Below are 23,280 nucleotides of genomic sequence, written 5' to 3' on the forward strand. Positions count from 1 at the left end.
GATCAGTCTTTGACATTTTAATGGTCAGAAGCAGACCTTTCGCTCTGTAAGCTCTTTACTTTTGGTGAGTTTGTGTATTTTTTTTTCTGGTTTTGCTGTATTTTGCTTGGAAAAGTTCCCTCCTCCCCAGTCTCAGGGTCCCTGGACCCCCTGTGGGAGCCTGTGCAACCTACACCGATAGGCTGCAAAGGCTCCTCCGGGTCAGGCCGGTCTCCAGCCTCACAGACCAGCCTCCAAGGGACGCGAAATTACTGTTTGCAAATCAGAGACCAGACGCCAGTGAGGGGCAGGATCCCCAAAGCAATGCCCTGCCCACTGTCTCCTACTCCCTCCAACTCTTCCTTGAGGCCCCTATGAATCACACATGCCAGCAAGGCACTCCCTGGCTGAAAAACCTGCAAAGGCTCCCACGGCCCACCTGGCCCCACCCACACCGCCCCCAACAGCCAAGACCCCCGGCGGGCTGGCTACAGCCTGCCTTTCCAAATCGTTCTCTTCGCCATGCTCTCAGCCAGGGCTTGTCACACGGTAGGCATGTGCACAGGAATCACAGATACAGGGTCCTGTGAAGTTCAGGTCCTAACTCAATTAATCTCGGGCAGGGCCTGAGATTCTGCATTTATAAAAGCTCCCAGGTGACGCTGTGCTGCTGGTCTCGGGATCATAGGTTAAGTAGTCACAAGTCTGTACTCCAGCCAGACCTCTCACCAACCTTGCAACTGTTGTGTGCTTCCGCACCACCACACCTCTGAGTGCGCAGTTCCCTCTGCCAAGGGGCCCTCCCTCCCACCTCTACTCGCCTTGTTAAACTTACACTCAACTGGAAAGGCGCAAATCAAACGTTACTTCCTTGAAACTCTCCTTCACTCTCAAAAGCTTAATCAATCCCTTCTCTAGGCATCTATTGCACTGACATTATTGCACATGTCTTTATAACAGCACATAACTCAGGATATTCCAATTGTGCGTTGAGATGTCTACCACCTTCCGCAGACTGTGACTTCCACAAGGACAAGGTAATACCAGCATTTAACAAAGTTCTCAACAAATCCCCAAATGAATTAATGGCACTTCCCAGTGAGTTCAGACTTCAACCGAACCGTTAACTATGAACAGGGCAGACCAGAGTCACCTGTGCTGCGAGGCTGTGGCTGTGCTGTGAGGAACCCCACCCCCACCCGCCCCACCCCGACTTGGGCAGACCGAGGCTCACTGGGAAGCTCTGGCTCAGCTGGGGCGTTGAGCTTCTTCTTGCACACATAGGGCAGCGCCATGCTGCAGTCGCGGTTCTGCCAGCCACCGGAGGACTCCGTGCGGATCACTCCGCAGTTCTCCTCACTTGGGTTGTCAGGCTGATCTGTGGGGAGGGCAGGGCGCCAGCACCCCAGGAGAGAGACTCACACCCCGGCCCCTGGAGCCCTCTCTGAACCTCCTGCTTCCTCGGAAGCCTGAGCCAGCTGGAGAGGCCCAGGTCCCCACTCAGCCCTCCCTCCTTGGGCACGCAGGGCCTCACTGCTTTCTCAGCTGTGGGCCCACGTGTCCTGGGCTCTGCTCAGCGACTGGTACCAGCCCCACCCAGCTTCCCTGGCCAGGCTACTGGTGGGCTGGGTACACGGGCCTGAAACCCAGTCCTGTGCCCTGAGCATTAGGTTCTAAGTCACACCAGTGCACTGCGTGGGCCAGGGGGGCCACTCCAGGAGGTGGGGAATCTGCCCCCTCCCACCTCCAATTTGATGAGATGGTGCCTGTAGGGTCCCCAGGCCACCCTGCACCCCAAACCCTGCGCCTCACCACTCTCCCAGTTGAGGTACTTGAGAGGCGAGTTGTCCGACCACTGCCAGCCTCCACTGGTGTCCAGGTCATTAAGGCCAATCCACAGTGTGGAACTATAGCCAGTGAGGAGCCCTGACAGCAAGATGGTGACAGTGAGAAGCTGGCTGCCCATCCGCAGCCCTCCTACTTTGCCCCCACCAACGCCATCCTTACTCCCACAAGCAGAAAGGGATCAGCGTCCTCCAAAGGTAGGAGCAGGTCTCAGGGTCCTGGCACCCCACCCTGTCCTCAGGTGGGTCAGACCCCGGTCAGCCAGCCCAGCCGGGGGCTGCCCACCGCCTCACCATTGATGTAGGTCTGCTCGTGGATCTCGGTGATGCTCAGCAGATCTGCCCCTTGCTGCTCACAGCTGGCCCAGGCCTCCCTCCACGACAGTGTGGACTGGAAGTTAAACTGGTAGCAGCTGTCGGTCAGCTGGTCCTTGTCCCAGAAGGTCTCACAGTCATTACCTGCCACCAGGAGAGCCAGGCATAGGTCCCTCCCCAGTCCTCTGCTTCAGGGTTCGCCACAGGGGTCCCTCACAGAGTGCGGAGGCCCCACACAAATGGTGAGGAGGGGCCACCTCTCACCCCAGCCCCGCAAGTTCTGCCACCCACCACACGCTCGTGGCCAGCCTCCCGCCAGGAGCCACCCCGCTCTCACTCTTGATGGGGCAGAAGCCCCAGCGCTCGTCCTTGCCGTAGTCCTGGGTGGTGGCGCACCACAGGTGGCCGTCCTCGCGGCCCGTGCTGGTACAGCTGTGGAACCACTGGTTGTCGTACTTGAAGGGGATGGTGCAGGGCTTCCCGTGGGAGTTCCCCTGGATGGTGTAGACCTCTGCAAGGAAGGGATCCAGGCTTTGGCATCGGGATCCTTGAGGTTCCCGCCCCCTATAACACAGGGAGCCGGGCTGGGCAGGGGTCAGCGGAGGGGGAGGGGCAGTGGCACTGGAGAGTGGCCTTAAGGCTCCTTCTGCCATCAGATCATCCCAGGAGCCTGAGAGAGGTCCTGCTGCTCACCCCACAGGATCCAATGCCCCGGACGGCTGTCCAAACTCCAGCTGGGAGAGGGGGCCTCCAAGTCACCCCCAGAGGCCTGACCCTGAAGGAATCCCTATGCAGCTCCCCAGCCTGGGGGCTCCACTGTGCACCCCTCCTCCCCAGGTTCCATCTTGGAAGTCAGGGTGGCTTCCAGGAAAAGCACCCCAGGACGGAGCTGCCCCTGGGGGTCACCCGGGGGTCTCCCTGGAGAGTAGGCCTGGGGAAGGAAATTTTACAGCAGACACTTTTATACTGTTTGAGGTCTTTACAAGTAAAAACCTCAACTTTTAATTTTGTAAGTTTTTAAAAAGTAAATGAAACGCTTTGAAGTTAATTTTCTTATTCAAAATGCTTCCCGTCACAATCAAAGATGTGACTGTCAGGGTCTGCCTGTCACTGGGCCTGTGACTGCCAAAGGCCGTGTCCCCGGAGCCATCCCTCTGTGGCTGCAGTGCCCTGGACACTCTCCCCTGCAAGCAGCCTCTCACCGTAGTAGGGCCGAGCACAGAGGTCCTCTTCGCTGCCATAGATGCGCCACGGGCCACTGCGGGTCTGGTCGCCGCGCTCAGGGGTGCCGGCCTTCGAGGAGTTGCCGGCTCGGCCGGCCAGGAGCAGGTTCAGCTGGTCACCCAGTGTATGACAGTGCCAGCGAAGGTTCATTGCCTCCCGGTCACATTCGTACATGCCCAGGGAGGCTGTGGTGTTGGTGCCCGGCCAGCCTGTGCCTAGGCACTGCATGGCACCCAGGTTGAAGAGCCGGTTCCGGGAGACCCACTTCCAGTGCTGGGCAGGAAGGCTGTTACTGCAGTGTGGTGAGACCCTGACTTGCCCACCCTGGGCCTCCAGGCAGCCCTCCAGTCCATAGCTGAAGATGAGGAAGACGTTGGGCTCTGGAAAGGAAGGCGGGACATGAAGCCGTCACCTGGGCTCTCCTGGCGAGCCCTCGATGGCCAGCGCCACCTAGAGACAGGCACTGACCATGAGTCTGGTGCTGGGTCGCAGCCCTCCGTCCCACCCCCCAAAGCAAACCCCACTCCACATGGCAAGTGGGTCCCACACCCTTTTCTGAAGGTCTTAGGAGGGCGGAGGCATTCCCATCACACACACTGCAACCTTTGTCCCCGCTGCTGTCGCAGAGCAGGGCTTTCTGCCATAGCGCTCCGGCCTGCGTCGTTTTGCCTCGCTCCTCCCCCTCGCCCCTCGGCGTTGTTGGCGCCATCCTCTCCTCCCATCTAGAGTCTCCCCAGACCGCTCACCACCCCTCACACCCAACCACTTGTGCCCCATAGCCATCTCACTCCCATTTTCCAGACAGCATGTGGCTCTCTGGATCCCCCATCCTGCGTCCTCTCACCAATCACCTCACTGCAGAGGCACTGTGTGGGAGACAGTGAAATCTAAGAGGCCCCCAGCGCACCCACGTTACAGATGAAGAAGCCAAGACTTCAGTGATTAGACAGCAGGCTAGTGGTTGCCTGGGGCTGGGCTGCAGAGATGGGGTGGGGAGGGGCGGCTGAAAGGCACGGGTTTCTTTGGGGGGGGTTCTCAAACTACAGTGTTGTGATAGTCGCACAGCTCTGAATATACTGAAACCCCATTAACTGCACGTTTTAAATGGGTGGGTTCTATAGCATGTGAGTTATACCTCAAAGCTGTTGTATCTTTAAGTTATTATATTTTAAAGGGAAAGGGAGTGGGGAAAAACATGAGAACAGTTTAGAGACAGGAAGTGACCATATCTTACAGCCAGGAAGCAAGTCCAGTGTCTCTGACATCCATGGTTCACCACCTTCCTCTTGTTCCCCGACTTAGTATGAAACGATAATTTTCATGCCTTGAAAGCATGAATCTAACTGCTAGGGTTCAAATCTCAGCTCTGCCTCTTACTGTGTCACTTGGACAAGTCGCTTAATTGCTCTCTGACTCAAGCTTCTTCATCATAAGACTGTTGTAAAGGGCCCTGCCCGTGTGGCTCGGTTGGAGTGTCATCCCATCAACTGAAAGGCCATAGGTTCGATTCCTGGTCAGGGCACACGCCTGAGTTGCGGGTTTGGTCCCAGGTCGGGGTGCGAACAAGAGGCAACCGATCACTGTTTCTCTCTCGCATCGATGTTTCCCTGTCTCTCTCCCTCCCTTCCCCTCTCTCTAAAAATCAGTTTACAAAATTAAACACAAGACTGTTGTAAAGGCTAAGTGAGGTAATACTGCACGTGTGAAGTGTTTGGACAAGGGCCCAGCACACAGGAAGGGCACCACTGCAGCGGCGGAAAATTGTAACTGTCCCCCCACCATTCTTGACGTTGTAAGTGCTGACTCTGACTCACATGTAGCTTGTAGATGAATATCACGTTTGTTAAGACCCTAGGAACTAATTTCAAAAGATACAGCCTCTGGGCATCCCAGCTCTGGGAGATGTGCGGGCTTTCAATCATAAAGCCGCCCGGGATGACTGACGCACACCAGACCACCACCTGCCCCGTCCGCACCGACTATGCTCAGCCGCAGTGTTTATCACTAGGACGACTGTTACCGTCTGTTACTAGTTCACGTTAGAGGTAAAGAGCCTGCCTAAAGGGTGGCAAGAATATGTGACCAAAGTCCCAGGCTGGTCAGAGATGGAGCTGAAATTCGGTCCCAGCCTCCTGTTCCCCCACGCTGGCCCTGTCACCCCTCTCCAGTCCATTCTCCACAGCCAGCCAGAATGACCTTTCAAGGATGTAAGTAAGTTCTAAAGTTCTTTTAAAAATGACATTCGAGTGTTGAAAGTCATAAAGAAAACAATGATGAATTTCGTGGACCAAAAAGGGGTGCTGTAAAAAAATCACACCAAAAGGAACTTCACAGGGTGATCCAATCCCTTGATTGTAATTCTCTTGACATTTACCTGATATTTTGTTCAGCATCTGCGTCTACTATTTCTCTTGATTATGGGTCATTTTCTCCCCCTACCTGCATGTCTAGTAATTTTGATCATAAACTGGACATTGTAAATAATGTTGTAAGGAGTCTGGATTCTTTTCTTCTCTGTGGGGCCTTGTGGAGGGCGTGCGTCAGGGAGTCTGGGTTCATCTTCCTACGAAGAATGCTGGGCTTTGTTCTGGCAGGCAGTTAGATCACTGGTGCACCACCTCGATCCTGCAGGGGCTTGGTTTTGGGCTTTGCGAGGGTGGGGCTGTTTTGCCTTTAGTTTTAGGGTGTGTCCCTTAGCCTTGGGTTTAATCATAAGGTGAGGCCCTTCTAGAGTTTCAAAGGAAATATATTTTTTAAAGATTTTATTTATTTATTTATAGAGAGAGGGGAAGGGAGGGACAAAGAGAAGGAGAGAAACATCAGTTGCCTCTCACACGCCCCCAACTGGGGACCTGGCCCGCAACCCAGGCATGTGCCCTGACTGGGAATCGAACCAGTGACCTTTTGGTTTTCAGGTCAGCACTCAATCCGGTGAGCCACACCAGCCAAGGCTCAAAGGAAAATCTAAAAACAAAACAAAACTAAAAAAAAAAATAAAAAAGGAAAACCTTAGGCAATTACTAAGCGCCTCTAACTCGGTGGAACTTGAACTCCAAACTGCTTCCTCAACACCATGTAGCAACAAAAACCTCTGCCTCCCAGCTGCCGCTTCCTCCTGGGTTCCCCAGAGCCTCCCAGTTTAGACTGCCCATGCCCAGGTGAGCAGTCACCAAGACCTCGAGGAGAATTTGCAGGGAACGTCTCTATGGCTCCTTCCTCTCCAGAGTTTTCCCTCTCGATTTTTAGTTTGTCTGGCAGCCTCCAACTCTGACCAGTAAAACTGCACCTTTCTGTCTGAGCTCCTCTGTGGACAAAAAAGGGCTTCTAGGGAAAATAATTTCACAGGCTGATCTGATCACAAATTCCTAATTGGGCAGGTCACGGTGTGGTGGGTGGTCACACCCCAGGCAAATAACTGCTTTGGAAGAAGGCCTGTCTTTGCCTTAAGCAGAGCCTGTCCGAGGCCCCTGTACCTGCAGGTTAACACACCTCGGGCCTCCCTCGGAGAGCACAGCATCTTGTTAACTACCCCACAGTCCAATCCCCGCCTGCCTTCTCCCACCTTCCTGGAATCTTCCTCACAGCCCCTCCCTAATTCCAAAGGCAGAGAAGGAGCAGCAAACTGTCATTTCTTGGAAGTATTTTTCTCAGTCTTGAGAGCTTGCTTCCAGGTATATCCTGTTTAGATCAAATAAGTTGGGGGTGGGTTTTTTTGAGATTTTATTTTCTTTTAAATTATTTTATTGTTGTTCAATTACGGTTGTCTGTATTTTCTCCAATAAGTTTTTATAAAAATTCTTTATGGGTCTGGACATTCTTACACCATCACCTCCTAGGGGGCAGTACTCCCAGGGGGAAAATCGGCTCCGAGGGGTCATTCCCCTCATCTGCTTCTTTTCCCTCAAAGGTTGTTTCCTCCCCAGCATCCATCTGGTTTTGATTGCTCCCTAACCACTGCGTTTCTTCTGTTGTCCTTAGTCTACCACGCACTCTTGGCCAGAGAGTCAGACTATGTCAACATATGAAACTCCAAAACTGCAGAGAATTTTTATGAGTGTATTTGATCCAAACTGACAACAATTGCCGGGAAGCAACATCTCAATGGACTGAGAAAAAGCTGCAGAGAATGGACGTTCTGCAGCTCATTTTACACATCAGAATCAAAGGACAAGCTGTAAGGAGGGTTTCATGAAATTCACTGGTGGTAGATTAAGGAGGCGGGAGAAAGCAGAAGAGGGGACAATCTCTGGAACCCGGGAAAGGGTGAAACCGAGACGCACACTTTCTTTACATCGGAGGGTGCAGGGTAGGCAACCATGAACGTTCACAGCAGAGAGGTGGCCAACAAGATAAAAAATACCGGTGGTCTCCCAGGGCAGCTGTGGCCTGAGGGGTCTAGAGAAGGAGATTACCTGACATTTCAAAGGTATGTAAAAAGACAATGCTTAACGGTAAGACTGGCCCTGTCCAGACCTGGACCGGACTGCCTGCCAAGACCAGCTCTAGGTTAAAAATTTTTATGTCTGGACCTCCCCATGTGGTTATTTTCCACCTCCCTTGAGCTTGTCAGGTTTAGGAGGTGGCCCCTTTTATACGAGCTATCCTGCCATTCCCAGAACTCATGAGCTGACGTGTTTCTGTTTATTTTCTGTCTCCCTTCTTGTTCATAAACGCCCAGGGACTTTCTCGGTCCTCACCACTGGGTCCCCCGTGCCCACGGCTCTGCCTGACACACAGTAGTGTTTAATGAGCACTGAAGGAACAAATACATGAATCTCATGCCTTGAAATCACAGCTGACCAGTCTGCCTTCCTGCTGCTTGTCCCAGCTGCCAGATTAACTTTCCTCAAGCAGGGTGCCCATGGCTCCTGTCACTGAGCACTCAAAACTCCTCGGAAGGCTGGCAGGGCAAGGACTCTGGTCACGCTCTTCTTCACCGGCACCAGGCTGGGGATCCTCTCTGGGCAAGTCACAGGTGACTTCCTGAGGGTCTTTAGGGCGACCGACAGAGCTGCTCACCCCTCCTCGGGGGGACCCTCCATCCACCTTGTTCCAGCCACCCTCCAAGAACCATAAAATGGCCCCAGGACTTGACCCCGGCCTGCCTGAGCCTCCTCTAGGGCCTGGGTGTTTGGTTCTCAGAAACTCCACGTCAGCGAAGACAGTCGGAACAGAAAGTGACCCTCAGCAGGAGGTAGGGAAAGGGCCTGGGACCGGAAAAGAGAGAAAACAGTACTTGCTTTTACAGACGCTTCTCAGAGGTGGAACTGGGCAACACAGCCCCAGACGTCACAGGAGCCCACTGCAGCCCAGGACACAATGTTGTCCGGCCTCCTTGACCAGAAAACGCACACACTGGCCTCAGCAACCCCAGCCCTGCTGTGCAGCAGTGACAGATGGCAAATGAGGGGTCTGAGAGGGACCCACATTGGAGCAGAGAGAGGGCTCAGAGTGGGGAGGCCTCATGCCAGTCCCAGTCCCCGAGTTCCTAAGGCTCTTCTTCGGCTCTGACCATTTGCAGCCACATCCCCTTTCTGAGAAGGCCCCCTTCTGCCTCGCCCACCCTCCTAGCCTCACTGCACAAGTGTGAGAGCTGCAGGTGTCATTGCCCCTCGCTAGGACCTCGGTACGGTCCTCACCAAAGACAAAGACGACCTCTTGTGTTTCATTGGCAACCACACCAGGCCCAGCACAGAGGGCGAGTGAAGACACGAGTGAAGCCAGGCAGGAGACTGCATGTTAAGTACCCATTTGATGTCCTTCATTTATTCACTCAACAGATCTTTACTGAGAATTTCACAGGTGTCAGGCTGGCGTGGTGCCAGGCGTAGCCGTGAGCAGTGTAGACCTAATCTAGCCCCTAACACCACATGACAGGCGCTGGGCTCTGGGTGGAAGATGAAGACGGAATCCTTGACCACGTCCTTGCCTGCTCAGTCTCTGGCCTTTGTTTCGTCTGCCCAGCAAACTTCCCATTCCCTTCTCATCACTATTTATAAAGGATTTTCCTGTACCTCTGGCTATGTGAGTGGGTGTAAAGCTCACTCTTGGCCAGTAAGAGTGGCCATCTCCCTGGCCACAGCGATCAGGGTCCTCCCTTGAAATACATGAAGTTTTCTTTCTCTGTTGAGATCGCTAAGCTGGGGCTGCCAATGGCCTTGTTTGCTACCATGAGAAGACCTTTCTATTGCAGGCAAGACTGGGCAGCACACAAGAAGAGGCCCAGAACCGAGATGGAAGAAGTGAGTTCCAGTGGAGCTGACCAGCCAGTCCTAGTCCTCGAGTTCCTAAGGCTCTTCTTTGGCTCTGATCATTTGCAGCCACATCCCCATTTATTTTGTGGGCTTGTCTGCACTGGGTTCTGTCCTTGTAACCAAAAGAATCCTGATAAACTCACAACCCCATGTCCTGGAGCCAGGGCCTCGCCCCCAGTCTGGAACACTGGCTCATTTTCCTTACTTCCCTGGGGCCAGTGTTCCGGGATCCCCTCTGACCACCAGACTCTTTAGGAGCTTCCCGGGCCTGCGGCAGCCTCCACACCCCACCTCAAGCTCCTGAGCACCCTTCCCCTGCTCCCCCAGAGACTTCCTCAATCGTGCAGGTAACAAGCACTTGCGAAGCACTGTACTACCGGGAAATCAGATAGTATGCGCTCCTGACATTTACAGTGAAACCGAGATGCAGAGCTCACAAAGCCATCCATAGCAAAGCTGCAGGCAACACACAAGTGCGCGAAATAGAAGTCAGGTCTGCTGTACACTGCATAGCTGCATGTGACCTGCACCCGCAGGCTAGAAACGGGTTTTCCAGACGACTGAAGCGTGACAGGAATCTTTCTGGTGTGTGACCCATACTTCCTTGCTTCTCAAGACATCCAGGCCATCATCCTGGAAAGGTGTTCCTGTGTTCAGAGGCCACTGGGGTTTTTTGTTGTTGTTTGTTTTTAATTTATTGAACTTATTGGAGTGACATTGGCTAATAAAATTACATAGGTTTCAGGTGTGTGAGTCCTTAATACACCATCTGTATACTGCATTGTGTGTTCTCCACCCCAAGGCACTGGGGGGTCAAAGCTATCTGCTCTCCATCAAGCAACCCATCTCCTCCCTGCCTGTTGATGGTCACTGTCACCTCTCATTTCCCATCTGCTGCAAGGTACACACAATGCTTTGGTGGAGTCACGAGGCTGAACGCAGAGGCCGTCTGGCTGCCTCTCAGGAGCAAAGCTCTCAGCTGTCCCTGCAGCTTCCTGGGACTCAGCCCAGCAGCAGAGGCAGCCAGAGGTCTGACCTCGGATAAGACGGCTGCTCTCCATTACAAGCTGAAGACATCATGCTGAAGGCAGCGCAGAGGAAGTAAATTCTAGCACAGTTCCTGGCACGCAGCACACTCTCAACAAGTATCTGCTGAATGAGGCACGTCAAAACCATGAAAGGCCTGAGCAGAGACGAGAACAAGCTGGGTGTTCCAAGTTGTGGGAACAGCAGGAGCAAAGGCTGGGGACCCAACAACCAGCTTGGCTCGGTTCCTACAGAGCTGGGGACAAGGGGCAAGCTGGGGAGCCCTGGGGACTAGATTTGGTCCAGAGGGTATGGCAGGGTGGCCTCCAGCCGCTGAGTCTCTCCTGAAGTCAGCCACCCCTCCCCGCAGAGGCAAGGGGTCATCCCAGGGAGAGTCAGAAGCCGCCCACAGGGCTGCCAGCCAAGAGGAGCAGCTGTTTTCAATGAGCAGCTTGGCCCTGAGGCCAAGCCTAGAAATGTCCCTGAGTCAGCAGAAGCTGCCAGCCCCGCCCTGCTGAGGCCAATCCTGGGGACTCAGCACCCCACCCTGCATCACCTCTGCTAAAACCTGTGTCCATGTCCAGGCACGCACAGGGAATCTGCATGTGGGGGGATGGTATCCCTTCTGTGGAGGGCAGGGGAGTCACATGACAGTGAGGCCCCAATACCCTGTCCAACTGTTCAATATTTTCACCAAAACCATGGACTGTGTGCGTTTTCCCATACCCTCCATGCTCCAGGCTTTTCACCCTCTCCTCCCCCACCCCCAACAGCCCCTCCTTCTCAGCCAGGTCAAACCTCAGACCCTACACAGCTTAAAAGTACCTGTGACTAAAAACAAACAAATGGCCCCATTTGGACTCTGCTGCTTACAAGTATAGTGTGAGTGAGTGAGTGTGTGTGTGTGTGTGTGTGTGTGTGTGTCTCTTTTTCTCCAGTTGCAGGGAGCTTCCTTTACTGTTCATATCTAGAGACGCTCTTCGCACCGGTTAAAATGTACGTCTGGCAATTGTGATACACTGTGCTCCAGGAAGATGCTAAAGCAAATTCTGGCAGGGAATGGGTTCAGGGTAGGCTTATCACCTCCACCTAATAAACCAAGAGAAGGGGATTGTGATGGGAGTGCTGGGGGATGGAATTCATGTAAATTCAGAAAGGCAACCCTAACCCTCCCCAGGTTCTGTCTGGTCCCGGGGCCCCCAGGTGGTCCTTGGCTCAGTGCAGCTGGCCCCTGGGGGTGTCTGGAACACAATCTTCACCTGCCATGGGTCTTCTCTTGGACTGAACGGTATTTAATCACACCCCCTGCTGTTTTTATAGTCTCAGACTAAAACCTTTTCGGCCTGTCCTTTCCCGGGGCCCATCTTGTAGGATGACCCTCCCCCGCCCCCCCCTCCCCACAGCGGATCTCGCCTCTAACCTCTGGCCTGACCCTGGCACCTTCCACTCTCAGGAAGTCCCACAGCCTCGCTCCCCTGCCCTTTTTCCATGACCCTACCTCACCAGAGGATCCTAAGAGCGGGCACACCTTGACCTACCTTCCTCCTTTCCCCTGTCCCAGAACATGAGGTGCTGGGACCACCCAGTCCTCTGGGTCTTCGCGGCCGCTGGGGCGAACCTCTGCGCAGCACATTGCCCTGCCCCCGGTGCACGCCCCACCTCGGCACAGCGCCCCCTCCGCGAGCGCCCCTCCCCAGTGCACCCCCACCTCCGCGCTGACCCTCCCCGACGTACCCCCCCCACCCCGCCGCGCAATCTTCGCGACGTCCCGCACCCCCGGTTCCCGGCAACCCCTCTCCAGCGGGTTCCACAGCGCTCCGGCGCAGAGCCTTCCCGGAGGCCCCGAGGTCGCCGGGCTCCTCAACCCAGCTCTGCAAACGCCGGGTCCGCACGGCCCCCGGCGCCGTCTGCCAGCTCCCAGCCAAAATAAACAGCCCAAAGCCACTTCCTTCCCCGGGGGCAACTTTCACAGTGACGGCCGGCTCCGGTCGCGTCCGGAAGTGGCTTTTTGAGCCAGCACAATCCAACCTCCTTGACCCGCGAGAAGGGCAGGACTCTGCAACCCAGACTGGAGCTGGGCCCAGGTCTAAATCGCCGCTGGCGGGAAGCGCGCGTGGGTGGGGGCGTGCACACGCCCCGGCGCTGCAATCACCTGCAGCTGGGAGAAACCACACGGCCGACAACGAGGCCCACCTACTCGTTACAGCGGGTCGCCAAAGGCCTCTCCCGAACCACACCAGTTCCACGTACACGTGGGAGGGAGTCGGGAGCAGATTACTCCACAAAATCCCTGAAAGGAGAGCCCGCGGGGGCGGCAACCCCAGCACCGCGTTAGGTGGTCCATACCTGGCTGGCTGGCTGAGAATGAATTAATGAGTGAGGAACGCTGTGGAGACACCAGGCAAATTTAGAAGAGTAATTTTTTAAAGTTAGTTTGGACAATGTGGCTGCAGAGGTGTTTGAGCAGCAGTGGGGGGGGGGGGCATAATTTAAAGCTAAATAAAACATGTCGCCCTGCTCACTGCAGAGTCAACAAAAATGAAGAAAAAACTTGTGAGGCCTTTGTCTATTTTCCAATTTTCCACAGTGAAATCAATACTATTTTTTAATGTAACTACCCACTCACAAAAAGAAATGTGCAGAGAATTGCACTGAAATGGAATAATTTGTTTGTGAGAAACTGAGGTTTGAAGAATAAACATTCAGTTCACCAGAAACATTTTATGAACAATTTCTAGTAGCAGTTTCTCACACAGCAGAAGAGAAGAGTAGGGGGCAGGCCCAGGTCCGCCCTCTGCCTCTCCCTACCACCTGGCATCACAGTGAATGTTTGCCCAGTGACAGAATGAACATGAACTGAGAGATCTCAGAACTTTTATCTTGTCAATCTCTATAACGTGGGCACGGAAGCGCCGAAGGGTAGTCCACCGATACTCATACGATTGGAACCATGACCTTCTCATTGGGAGTGAAACATGTTCGAGTCCCCAACAGCATCATGCCAGCAATGGCCGATGGGAGTGAGCCATATAACCAGTTGTCTTATACCGGGAATGAGAAGAGGAGTTCGCAATCATTACACCAGTACGACAAGCCTGAACCAGGACTCCCCAGGGCAAACTGGGACATACATATGGCCACCCTGCACTTACACAAACAAAGAGACAGATTAAAGTTTATCATGACACAGGTTCAAGTTTACCATGTGCTTACTAGGTACCAGGCACTGGGCTTCCAAGGCTTTCTCTTTAACCCTCTTGCTAACCCACATAGCAACCCTCAGAAGTAGGTAAAATTCCATCTGGCAGCTAAGGAAACTGATACTAAAAAACCGAGATGCAACATGTTGATAACGCTGCCAATATGGGCAGAATCCGATGGGGAGCCAGGAAGACTGGCTGCAGAGCTGAGCTCCAAACAATTGTCCCAGGTACTTGAACCTGTAACCCACAGGCAAGTTGTACTTGGCCTTCACAGTGTGTGAAAGAAAAGCGAGCCAACATTTAAAACTGCACAGATTTCACATAGAAAGTCTGCATTTCCAGCTTCTCTCGGAAATACAGAAAGGCCTGACCACACTGAGCTGGGGCACCTGCAGGGAGCCAGTCACAGCTCCCGGGGGGCACTGCCCACTTGGGCGGAAGCTCACCAGCTTGCCAGAGTCCCCACTCGTCCCTTTTGTGCCCCACACCCCAACACTGAGGTGGAAGGGGAATGGCCACATATTATTAGACTTGCACATTGTTCTTACCAGAGTAGAGAAACATTCTTCCACATTCTTACTTTATAGAGACAGTATCCTGGGCTCTATAAAGAATGACCAAGGGTCTGTGCCTCTTTCGAATGGAAAAAAAAGGGGGCGGGTGGGGGTGAGTTCCTCTAAATAAGGCTCCACTGCCCTGCCACTAGTGTCCCTGTGACATGCTGCATTCCCCTCACGAAATGGGTCCGAGACACAGCACAATACGGTCCTGAGACAGCAGAACACATTTCATAACGAGCTTCTGCTCTACTCGCTGGCAATTCCCTGACCTTCGGACTCGGTGACATTCAAGAGTGACTTGTTTGGGTCGAAGAGCAAACCATGGCCCTCTCTGGAGTTAACTGAACTTAGAGTGTTTTTTGCTAGGGAACCTTCAGGAGCTCCCTAAGACTGTATGCCAAAAATTAAACACCTGCTGACTTCTGCAATGACAGGCCGATGGGACCTACCCGCACCTTCTCCGGAGGGAGGCACCGTGGTGGAGGGTGGCTCTTGACTCTGGACCAACCCTTTTCGGGCCCTGGGCTGGCTGTCTCCCTTCTGCAAGCCTCACTTTTGGAAGGACAGTAATTAAGACCCGTCTAAGGGGTTTCTGGAGGATTAAGCAAGAAACCCCTGGAAGGTGCACTGTAGCTGGTCAGCACTCAGTAACAGAAGGTCATTATCGTTTCTGATATTTAAGCAAGACCCTCTGTCGGGACTGGGGCCCTGAGCTCAAGAATCTGCTTCATAGCACAGAGCCTGGGAACTGGGCTTAGCAGACACTGCAGTTTGGATGAGAGAAAATTACAAGAGGAAATAAGGCCAAGGACTTGAGTGTTTAAGCTGCTCTTCAGAAGAATTCAAAGAAAAATAAATCTATGGTCCAGATGTGGAGTCCCCCTCCCATTCCCGTGGGTGCCTGCTCCCTGGCAAGCATCATTTGATTCTGGCCTCTGAACATTTGAACCCTTCCTCAGGTGTGCCCGGAAGGGAGATGCAAGGAGCAAGGGCCACAGACAGCGTGGCAGGGGGGAAAAGTGCAGGGACTTCTGGGAGGGCAGGGCCACCTGGGGTGTGCTGCACACCCAGCACATTCTGGTTCTACAGAAATAAACTCCAAGGGCAGTCACAGAGGGGAAATGAGGTCACAAAACATGCCGCTGGAAGGGAGAGTGTGAAAGGAGGTGGGGCAATGCCTGTGCCACTTGGCGCGGCAGACGCTGCAAAGGAGAAGGACAGCGGCCGCGAGGGACCCTCACAGGGATTCAGGCAGGCACGGGGCCCGTGGGGAGCAGGGCTGAGGATTGCAATCTAGCCCAGGAGTTCAGATCTGATCCCGCCCTCCCAAACTAAATGAGCTTAGGGGACTCAAACTACTTTCTTAGCGGTAAACTGAATTATAAAATACCCTCCCTGCCTCTTCACAGGCTCCTGGTAAGATCTACAGGAATACTGACATGATCCTTTTAGGGTCTCTCTCCCCCATTAAGTGCTTCCTTGAGAGCAGGAGCTGTGTCTTATCCACTTGTCTCCCCAGTTCAGTGCATTCAGCAGGTGCTCAATACATGCATGTTGAGCTGAGCTGGACCATGAGAGGTGGAAAGGCAAGCTGCCCTGTGTCCTATGGGCTATGGTTTAACAACCTCTAAATTATACCCTCCTCTAAAAACAGATCTACATAAGGACAATGAAAAGAAGGGAAACATGAAATTATTTCTTGTGCCAGGAGGTTGGGATTATATGTAACTTTCCATTATGTTATTATAATCTTTCTGGAGTAAATAAAGCCGAGGGAAGAGAGATGCAGGGGGCATCTAAAGATCCTTGAAGCCAACAAAAGCTCTCTGCATCGCCCACAGAACCCGACTCTGGCTCAGGTCTCATTTGGTGAGTTCATCTTGCTTTGGCCCTGAACAGTGGCAAAGGGTCACACACACACACACACACACACACACACACACCCCATTGTAACATCACAACAGACGTGACCTACAGAGGCATGCCAGCACTGGTGCACCGGTCCACCCCGCTCCTTTTCCCTCCCCACCCTCTCATTCTTTTTCTGATTTCTTCCACACATTTGTGGGGCCACAGAAAAGACTGCCCCCACGACCATCACTGCTCCTCCCTCTCTGGCATCAGTTAAAAGTCAGTCATATGGTTAAGGGAGCTCAGGCTCCAGGCACAGGCTGGGCTTGGACTCCTGCTCTTGGATTAGTCACCCAGCCCCTTCAGGCCTCAGCGTCCTCATCTGCTCAGTGGAGACACACTTGTGCTTGCCGCACGCAACAGTCACGGAGCCCCGGGCACGGGCCAGGCACCGCCCCGGGCACACTGCCCCACCGCCCCACCACCTACGCTCTTGGTAGACGTGGCCCCAGCCGGCAGCCCTCCTGGAGGGGAACTTGGCCCCGGAACTCACTTCTTAGGAATTTAAGGAAATAATTAAGAATCTACACAGTCGACTTTGAGTGACAGTAATGTGTCATTGTAGATTCACTAATTATAAAAAATGTGCCACTCCATTGGGGGGTGTTGATCATGGGATTATATGGGAAATCTCTAGCTTCCTCTTAATTTTGCAGTGAATCTAAAACTGCTCTTTAAATAGTCTCATTAAAAGATAAGTAGATTGAAATACAAAAGAAAAAAATCTTTGCAAAGACTTAGCTATTACACAGCATTATTTGTCATAGCAACAACTGGGAAAATGAATGTCAGTGGTATGGGGCTGACTGAGGAAACTGAGACACACTCCCACAGTGGACTGCTGATATGATGCAGACAACAGAAATTAATTTATAAAAGTATTTAGATGTGGGTAGAGGTTCAGCCTGATTTTTAATAACTGAAAGTACAGTATGACATCATTTCTATTTTCTCTTAAATCGTGTGACATCTGAAAAGACAGTTTTGCATTCTTGTTCTTGCACTCGGGTGTCCAAATCCGACGGGGAGCTTGTTCGCAATGCCAGTGCCCCGGCCCCACAGCAGACCTCCTGAGTCTAATCGCAGGGGGAAGGAAATTTGGACTGTAAACAAGATTCTGAAGCACACCAGAGTCCCAGAACCTCTGTACGTGCCTCCGTGTTAACAGCAGTTACTACTGACTTACAGCACAGCTGGTGATTTTCATTTTCTTCTCTTTGTATTTTCTTCAATTAATATATTTGGTAATTAGCCTTGCCTGGTGTGGCTCAGTGGGCTGAGTGCCAGTCTGTGAACCAAAGCGTTACTGGTTCAAGTCCCAGTCAAGGCACATACCTGGGTCCTAGTAAGGGGTGTGCGAGAGGCAACCACACACTGATATTTCTCTCTCTTTCTCCTTCCCTTCCACTCTCTCTAAAATTGAATAAATAAAATCTTTTAAAAATATATTTGGTGATAAAAAGAGATATGACCTGAATGTCCAACAAGGGGTTAGTTATGGTGCCTTGGCACAGCGGAACCCTCGACAGCCAGGGGGAGCACTGGGTGGAAACCCACTGATGACACATGGCACGTGAAAGAATGTTCCGAGTCAGAAGGAAAACATCTATTCAAAGTCTTACACAGAGAGAGGGAGGGAAAGGAGAGGACACAGAATTTGGAAGGATATTCTCTAAAATGTCTGCGGTGGCTGTTTTTTGGTAAAATTTCAGATAATTTTTCTTTATTTCATAACTTATTATTTGAATTGGATACTATGAATAGATATCCTTTTTCACTAGCCTGAGAAAAACGTATTCTTACCCTGAAGAAAATATGTCTGTAACATTGTCTTTTTGCAGCCTCATCCAAGCTCCCTAACCGAAGCGCCTGCCAGGGCAGATACCCTGCTGAGGGCCCAGGGGAGAAAGGAGGGCCAGTCAAACAGACAGCTGGGGCATGTCGCAGGGTGAACACTAGATCTCCATGAAGAGGGGAACCCAGTCTGACCCCAAAGGGTTTTGTGAACTTCACCAGAGAGGCCAAGTGTATGGAAGAGAAAGGATAAATAAAGATACTCTGAAATAAAAATTTTAAATAAACAACAAACAAGGGAAAGATATTTGTAACACATATGGCAAGAAACTCATGTAAGCCAAAGAGAAAAATATAGACCCCAATCATTGTAAGGTGCTAAGACCTGAAGAGATAAAAATAATCAAGGATTTAAACAGATAGTTCACAAAGAAGAAATACCCATGTCTACTAAGCCTGTGGAAAGTGTTTAAGAGTGTCTGGAACACTAGTAGTGTTCCTATTTGCTGAATCTGAGCATTGGTTACATGGTGTGTTCAGTTTGTGAAAATTCAGAGCTGAACATTCACGATGTGTTCACTTTCCTATATCGATATTATACTTCAAGAATTAAAAGTTTTTGCCACGGCCAGTGTGGCTCAGTTGGTTGGGTGCTAAACTGCAAACCGAAAGATCTCAGGTTCGATTCCTGGCCAGGACACGTGCCTGGGTTGCCTGTTAGGTCCCCCAGTCGGGGCACGTGCAAGGGGCAACCAGTAGATGTTCTCTCTCACATCGATGTTTCTCTCCCTCTCTTCTCCTTCCCTTCCCCTCTCTGTGGAATCAATAAAGGGGAAAAATAATTTTAAAATATTTTAAAGATGTTATTTATTTACTTTTAGAGAGAGGAGAAGGGAGGGAGAAAAAAAGGAGAGAAACATCAACATACAGGAGATACATGGATCTGATGCCTCTCCCACGTCCCCAGCTGGGGACCTGGCCTGCGCCCTGACTGGGAATCGAACAGGTAACCTTTTGGTTCATAGGCTGGCACTCAATCCACTGAACCACAGCAGCCAGGGCAAAAATTAAAGTTTTGTAAAGCAAGGGACAGATAAACACAAAATAGAGATTGGTGGTGGGTGCGGGCAGCACAGAGAGGGAGACAGGAGAGAAGCACATAAGCACAGGCATTCCTCAGACATATCTCCTGGGTTCAGGTCCAGACCACGGCAATGAAGCAAGTCACAGGCATTTTTTGGTTTCCCCATGCATGTAACAGTTACATTTACACTATTCTGTAGTCTATTGAGCATGCAATAGCATTATGTCTAAACAAATGTACTGTACATGCCTTAATTTAAAAATACTGTATTGCTAAAAATGCCAACCATCCCCTGAGCCTCCAGTGAGTCACCCCCTTTTCGGTGTGGAGGGTCTCGCCTGAGTGTTGATGGCTGCTGGCTGACCGGGCGGCGGCTGCTGATGGTCAGGGAGGCTGTGGCAGTGTCTGACAATGAGACTCCAGCGAAGCCCGGCGCACCCACGGACGCCTCCTTCCACGACTGCTTTCTCTCTGTAGCAAGCATACAGCACTGTTTGATAGTATTTTGGCCACAGAGAACAACTTTCAAAATTGAAGGCAATCCTCTCAAACCCTGCCACTATTTTATCAACTAAGTTTATGTAACACTTTTTTATGCGTGACACTCTGAATCTTTTGTTGTCACCTGAACAATCTTCACAACATCGTCACCAGTAGATTCTATGCACAGAAAGGAACGCCTCACCCTTTACCCTGAAGCCATTCCCTCACATCTCCAGGTTTCACTTCTAGTGCTTGGCTATTTCCAACCCATCTGCAGTTACGGCCCCCACTGAAGTCTGGAAACCTGAATGTCACCCAAGAGGGTTAGGATCAACTTCCTCCAAACTGTTCTTAATGGCGTCTAGAATGTGGAATCCTTTCCAGAAGGTTTTCAATTTACTTTGCTCAAATCCATCAGAGTTCCTATGTTGGCAGCTACAGCCTTACAAAACGCATTTCTTAAATACTAAGGTGTGAAAAGTCAAAGTTACTCCTTGATCCGTGGGCTGCAGGGTGTGTGTGTGTTAGCAGGAGTGAAAACAACATTAATTCCATTGAACATCTCCTTTAGAGCTCTTGGGTGGCCAGGTGCATTGTTAGTAATATTCTGAAAGAAATCTTTTTTTCCCCCCGAGCAGTAGGTCTCAACAGTGGGCTTAAAATACTCAGTAACCCATGTTGTAAATAGACGTGCTGTCATCCAGGCTTTTAGAAGAATTAATTGATCGCTTTTTTAGAGAGACAGAGAGAGAAATATCAATTTGTTGTTCCAGTCATGCATTCATCGGCTGTTTCCTTCTACGTGCCTTGACCAGGGACCAAACACACACAATTGGCATATCGAAACTATGCTCTAACCAACTGAGCTACCCAACCAGAGCTGTCATCCAGGTTTGTGGTTCTATTTATAGGGCAAAGCAGAGTAGATCTGGCCTAACTGTTAAGGGCCCTAGGATTTTCAGAATGGTGAATGGGCAATGGCTTTAACAAAGAGTCACCAGTTGCACTAGCCTCCAATAAGAGAGTCAGCCTGTCCTTTACAGATTTGAAGCCAGGCATTGGCTTCTCCTCTCTTAAATATGAAAGTCATAAATAGAATCTTCTTTCAATATAAGGCTCTTCTACCTGCATTGAAAACCTGCTTGGTGCAGCCACTGTCATTAATTATCTTACCTAGATCTTCTGGGTGACTTGCTGCAGCTTCCACATCAGCACTGCTGCATCTCCTTGCACTTTTATGCTATAGAGACAGCTTATTTTCTCAAACCTCATGAACCAACCTCTGCTAGCTTCAAACTTCCCTTCTGCAGCTTCCTCACTTCTCTCGGCCTTCACAGAACTGAAAAGAATTAGAGCCTTTCCTGGGATGAGGCTTTGGCTCAAGGGAATGTTGTGGCTGGTTTGATCTTCTCTCCAAACCACTAAAACTTTCTCCGCATCAGCAATAAGACTGTTTTACTTTGTTATCATTTGTTCTCAAGAACTATCCTTTGCATTCACAACTTGGCTAACGATTTGGTGCAAGAGGCCTAACCTCTGGCCTGGGTCAGTTTTGGCCTTTAATATGCCTTCTTCACTAACTTAATCATTTCTAGCTTTTGATTTAAAGTGAGAGACCTGTCACTGTTCCTTTCACGTGAACACTTAAGAGGTCATTGTAGGATTATTAATTAGCATAATTTCAATATTGTTGTGTCTTAGGGAAAGGGAGACCTGAGGGGTGTGGGGGAGGGGAGACAGGGGAGAGAGAGAGAAAAACAGCTAGTGGGCAAAGCAGTCATAACACACACAACCTTTCCGGATTAAGTTCTCCTTACATGGGCATAGTTTGTGCTGCCCCAAGGCAATTACAATAGTAACATTAAAGGCCACTCTGATGACAGATCACCATAAAAAATTAACAATAATATGCCCTGGCTGGCATAGCTCGGTGGATTGAGCACAGGCTGCAAACCAAAGTGTTGCAGGTTTGATTCCCAGTCAGGGCACATGCCTGGGTTGCAGGCCATGACCCCCAGCAACCGCACACTGATGTTTCTCTCTCTCTCTCTTTCTCCCTCCCTTCCCTCTGTAAAAATCAATAAATAAAATCTTTTTTAAAAAGTAACAATAAAAAAGTTTGAAGTATCATGAGAATTACCAAGATGAGAACTACAGTGACATGAAGTGAGAAAATGCTGTTGGAAGAATGCCCCTCACTGGATATGTGATCCTGGACCGCAGCCTCTTTGGCTCAGTTGGGTAACACTGACCCCAGGGGGTTCTGTGCGCTCTGTAAATAGTCACGGAGTCTCCAGTCCTCATTTGTTGCCTGATGTTACACAGACGCATCATAAAGTTCTTAAAATGCAGCAAGCCCACCCTGCACCCCTCGCTTTTCTCATTTGTACTCTGGCCTCACCCACACGTACTGCCATTCCTCGCCTGTAGAATTTTGTGTCCTGCTGCTAAGTGTAAGCTTGTGTTACGGTGTGGGAGTCCTCTCCCGTGACCTCCTCCGTAAACACTCGGCTGATCAGCACAGAAGGAGGAGGCTTGTGTTTGGGAGGCTGTCCATGGAAAGAGCTCCGAACCGGTGAGCACCCTGACCAAGAGCTTCTTCTGGAGAACATGCTCTAAGGCTGAGCCTCCTGCAAAGGCCTGCAAGGGGAGGAGGCCCAACTCCCACGTGTCCTTTATTAATGTATGGATTTTAGAGAGAGGAAGCAGAGGTGGGGAGAGAGAGAGCAGCACTCACTCATTGTTCCCCCCAGGGACACACCCATTGGTTGCCTCTTGTTGGTGCCCTGACAGGAGATCAAACCTGCAACCTTGGCATACTGGGACGCCGCTCCAACCCACTGAGCCACCAGTGCCAGGGCTCCAACTCGTCTTGTACAACGGGAGCCCTGGCCTGTGTGGCTCAGTGGACTGAGCACAGGCATATAAACTGAAAAGTCCCCGGTTCTGGGCTGCGGGCCAGGTCCCCAGTGCAGGGCAGGCGAGAGGCAACCACACATTGATGTTTCTCTCCCTCTCTTCCTCCCTCACTTCCCCTCTCTAAAATAAATAAATAAATAAATAAAATCTTTAAAAAACAAAGGCAAAAAGGCCAAGCAACAGTCATTGTTTGAGGAGATTAAAGAGACATGATGCCACTTTGGACCCTGGACAGTTGTTTAAAAAAAAAAAAAAAAGAAAACAACTGGAGAAATCCAAACACAAACTGCATATTAGAAAAAAATAGCCCTGGCTGGTGTAGCTCAGTGGATTGACCACGGGCTGGGAACCAAAGGGTCACCAGTTTGATTCCCAGTCAGGGCACATGCCTGGGTTGCAGGCCAGGTCCCCAGTGGGGGCCATGTGAGAGGCAACCACACATTGATGTTTCTCTCTCTCTTTCTCCCTCCCTTCCCCTCTGTCTAAAAATAAATACATAAATAAATAAATAAATAAATAAAATCTTAAAAAAAGAAAAAATAATTTCATCTGTTATATTTCTTGTATGTGTGATTATGGTATTATGGTTCTACAGAATGTCTTTGTTTTTAGTTGATACATGGTGAAGTATTTAGGTGTGAAATGTCCAATTTACAATTGCCTACAGCTTCACCACACACACAC

General features: G+C 51.0%; 1 protein-coding gene across 2 annotated transcripts in view; it reads right to left on the reverse strand.

The window, feature by feature from the left end:
- Positions 1-23,280, reverse strand: part of MRC2 (mannose receptor C type 2) — a 51,806-nt gene that overhangs the window by 20,629 nt on the left and 7,897 nt on the right. For both annotated transcript variants that reach the window (XM_045836805.1, XM_045836804.1), the window contains exons 2-6: positions 3,341-3,742; positions 2,476-2,649; positions 2,118-2,282; positions 1,792-1,905; positions 1,214-1,357 (exon numbers count right to left, since the gene is read on the reverse strand). In XM_045836805.1, the coding sequence (XP_045692761.1) occupies positions 1,214-1,357; positions 1,792-1,905; positions 2,118-2,282; positions 2,476-2,649; positions 3,341-3,742 (999 nt within the window). The remainder of the gene's footprint in view (positions 1-1,213; positions 1,358-1,791; positions 1,906-2,117; positions 2,283-2,475; positions 2,650-3,340; positions 3,743-23,280) is intronic.

The sequence above is a fragment of the Phyllostomus hastatus genome, unplaced genomic scaffold, assembly GCF_019186645.2.
Source record: "Phyllostomus hastatus isolate PE091 unplaced genomic scaffold, TTU_PhHast_1.1 phas_contig_210, whole genome shotgun sequence".
NCBI classification, from domain to species: domain Eukaryota; kingdom Metazoa; phylum Chordata; class Mammalia; order Chiroptera; family Phyllostomidae; genus Phyllostomus; species Phyllostomus hastatus.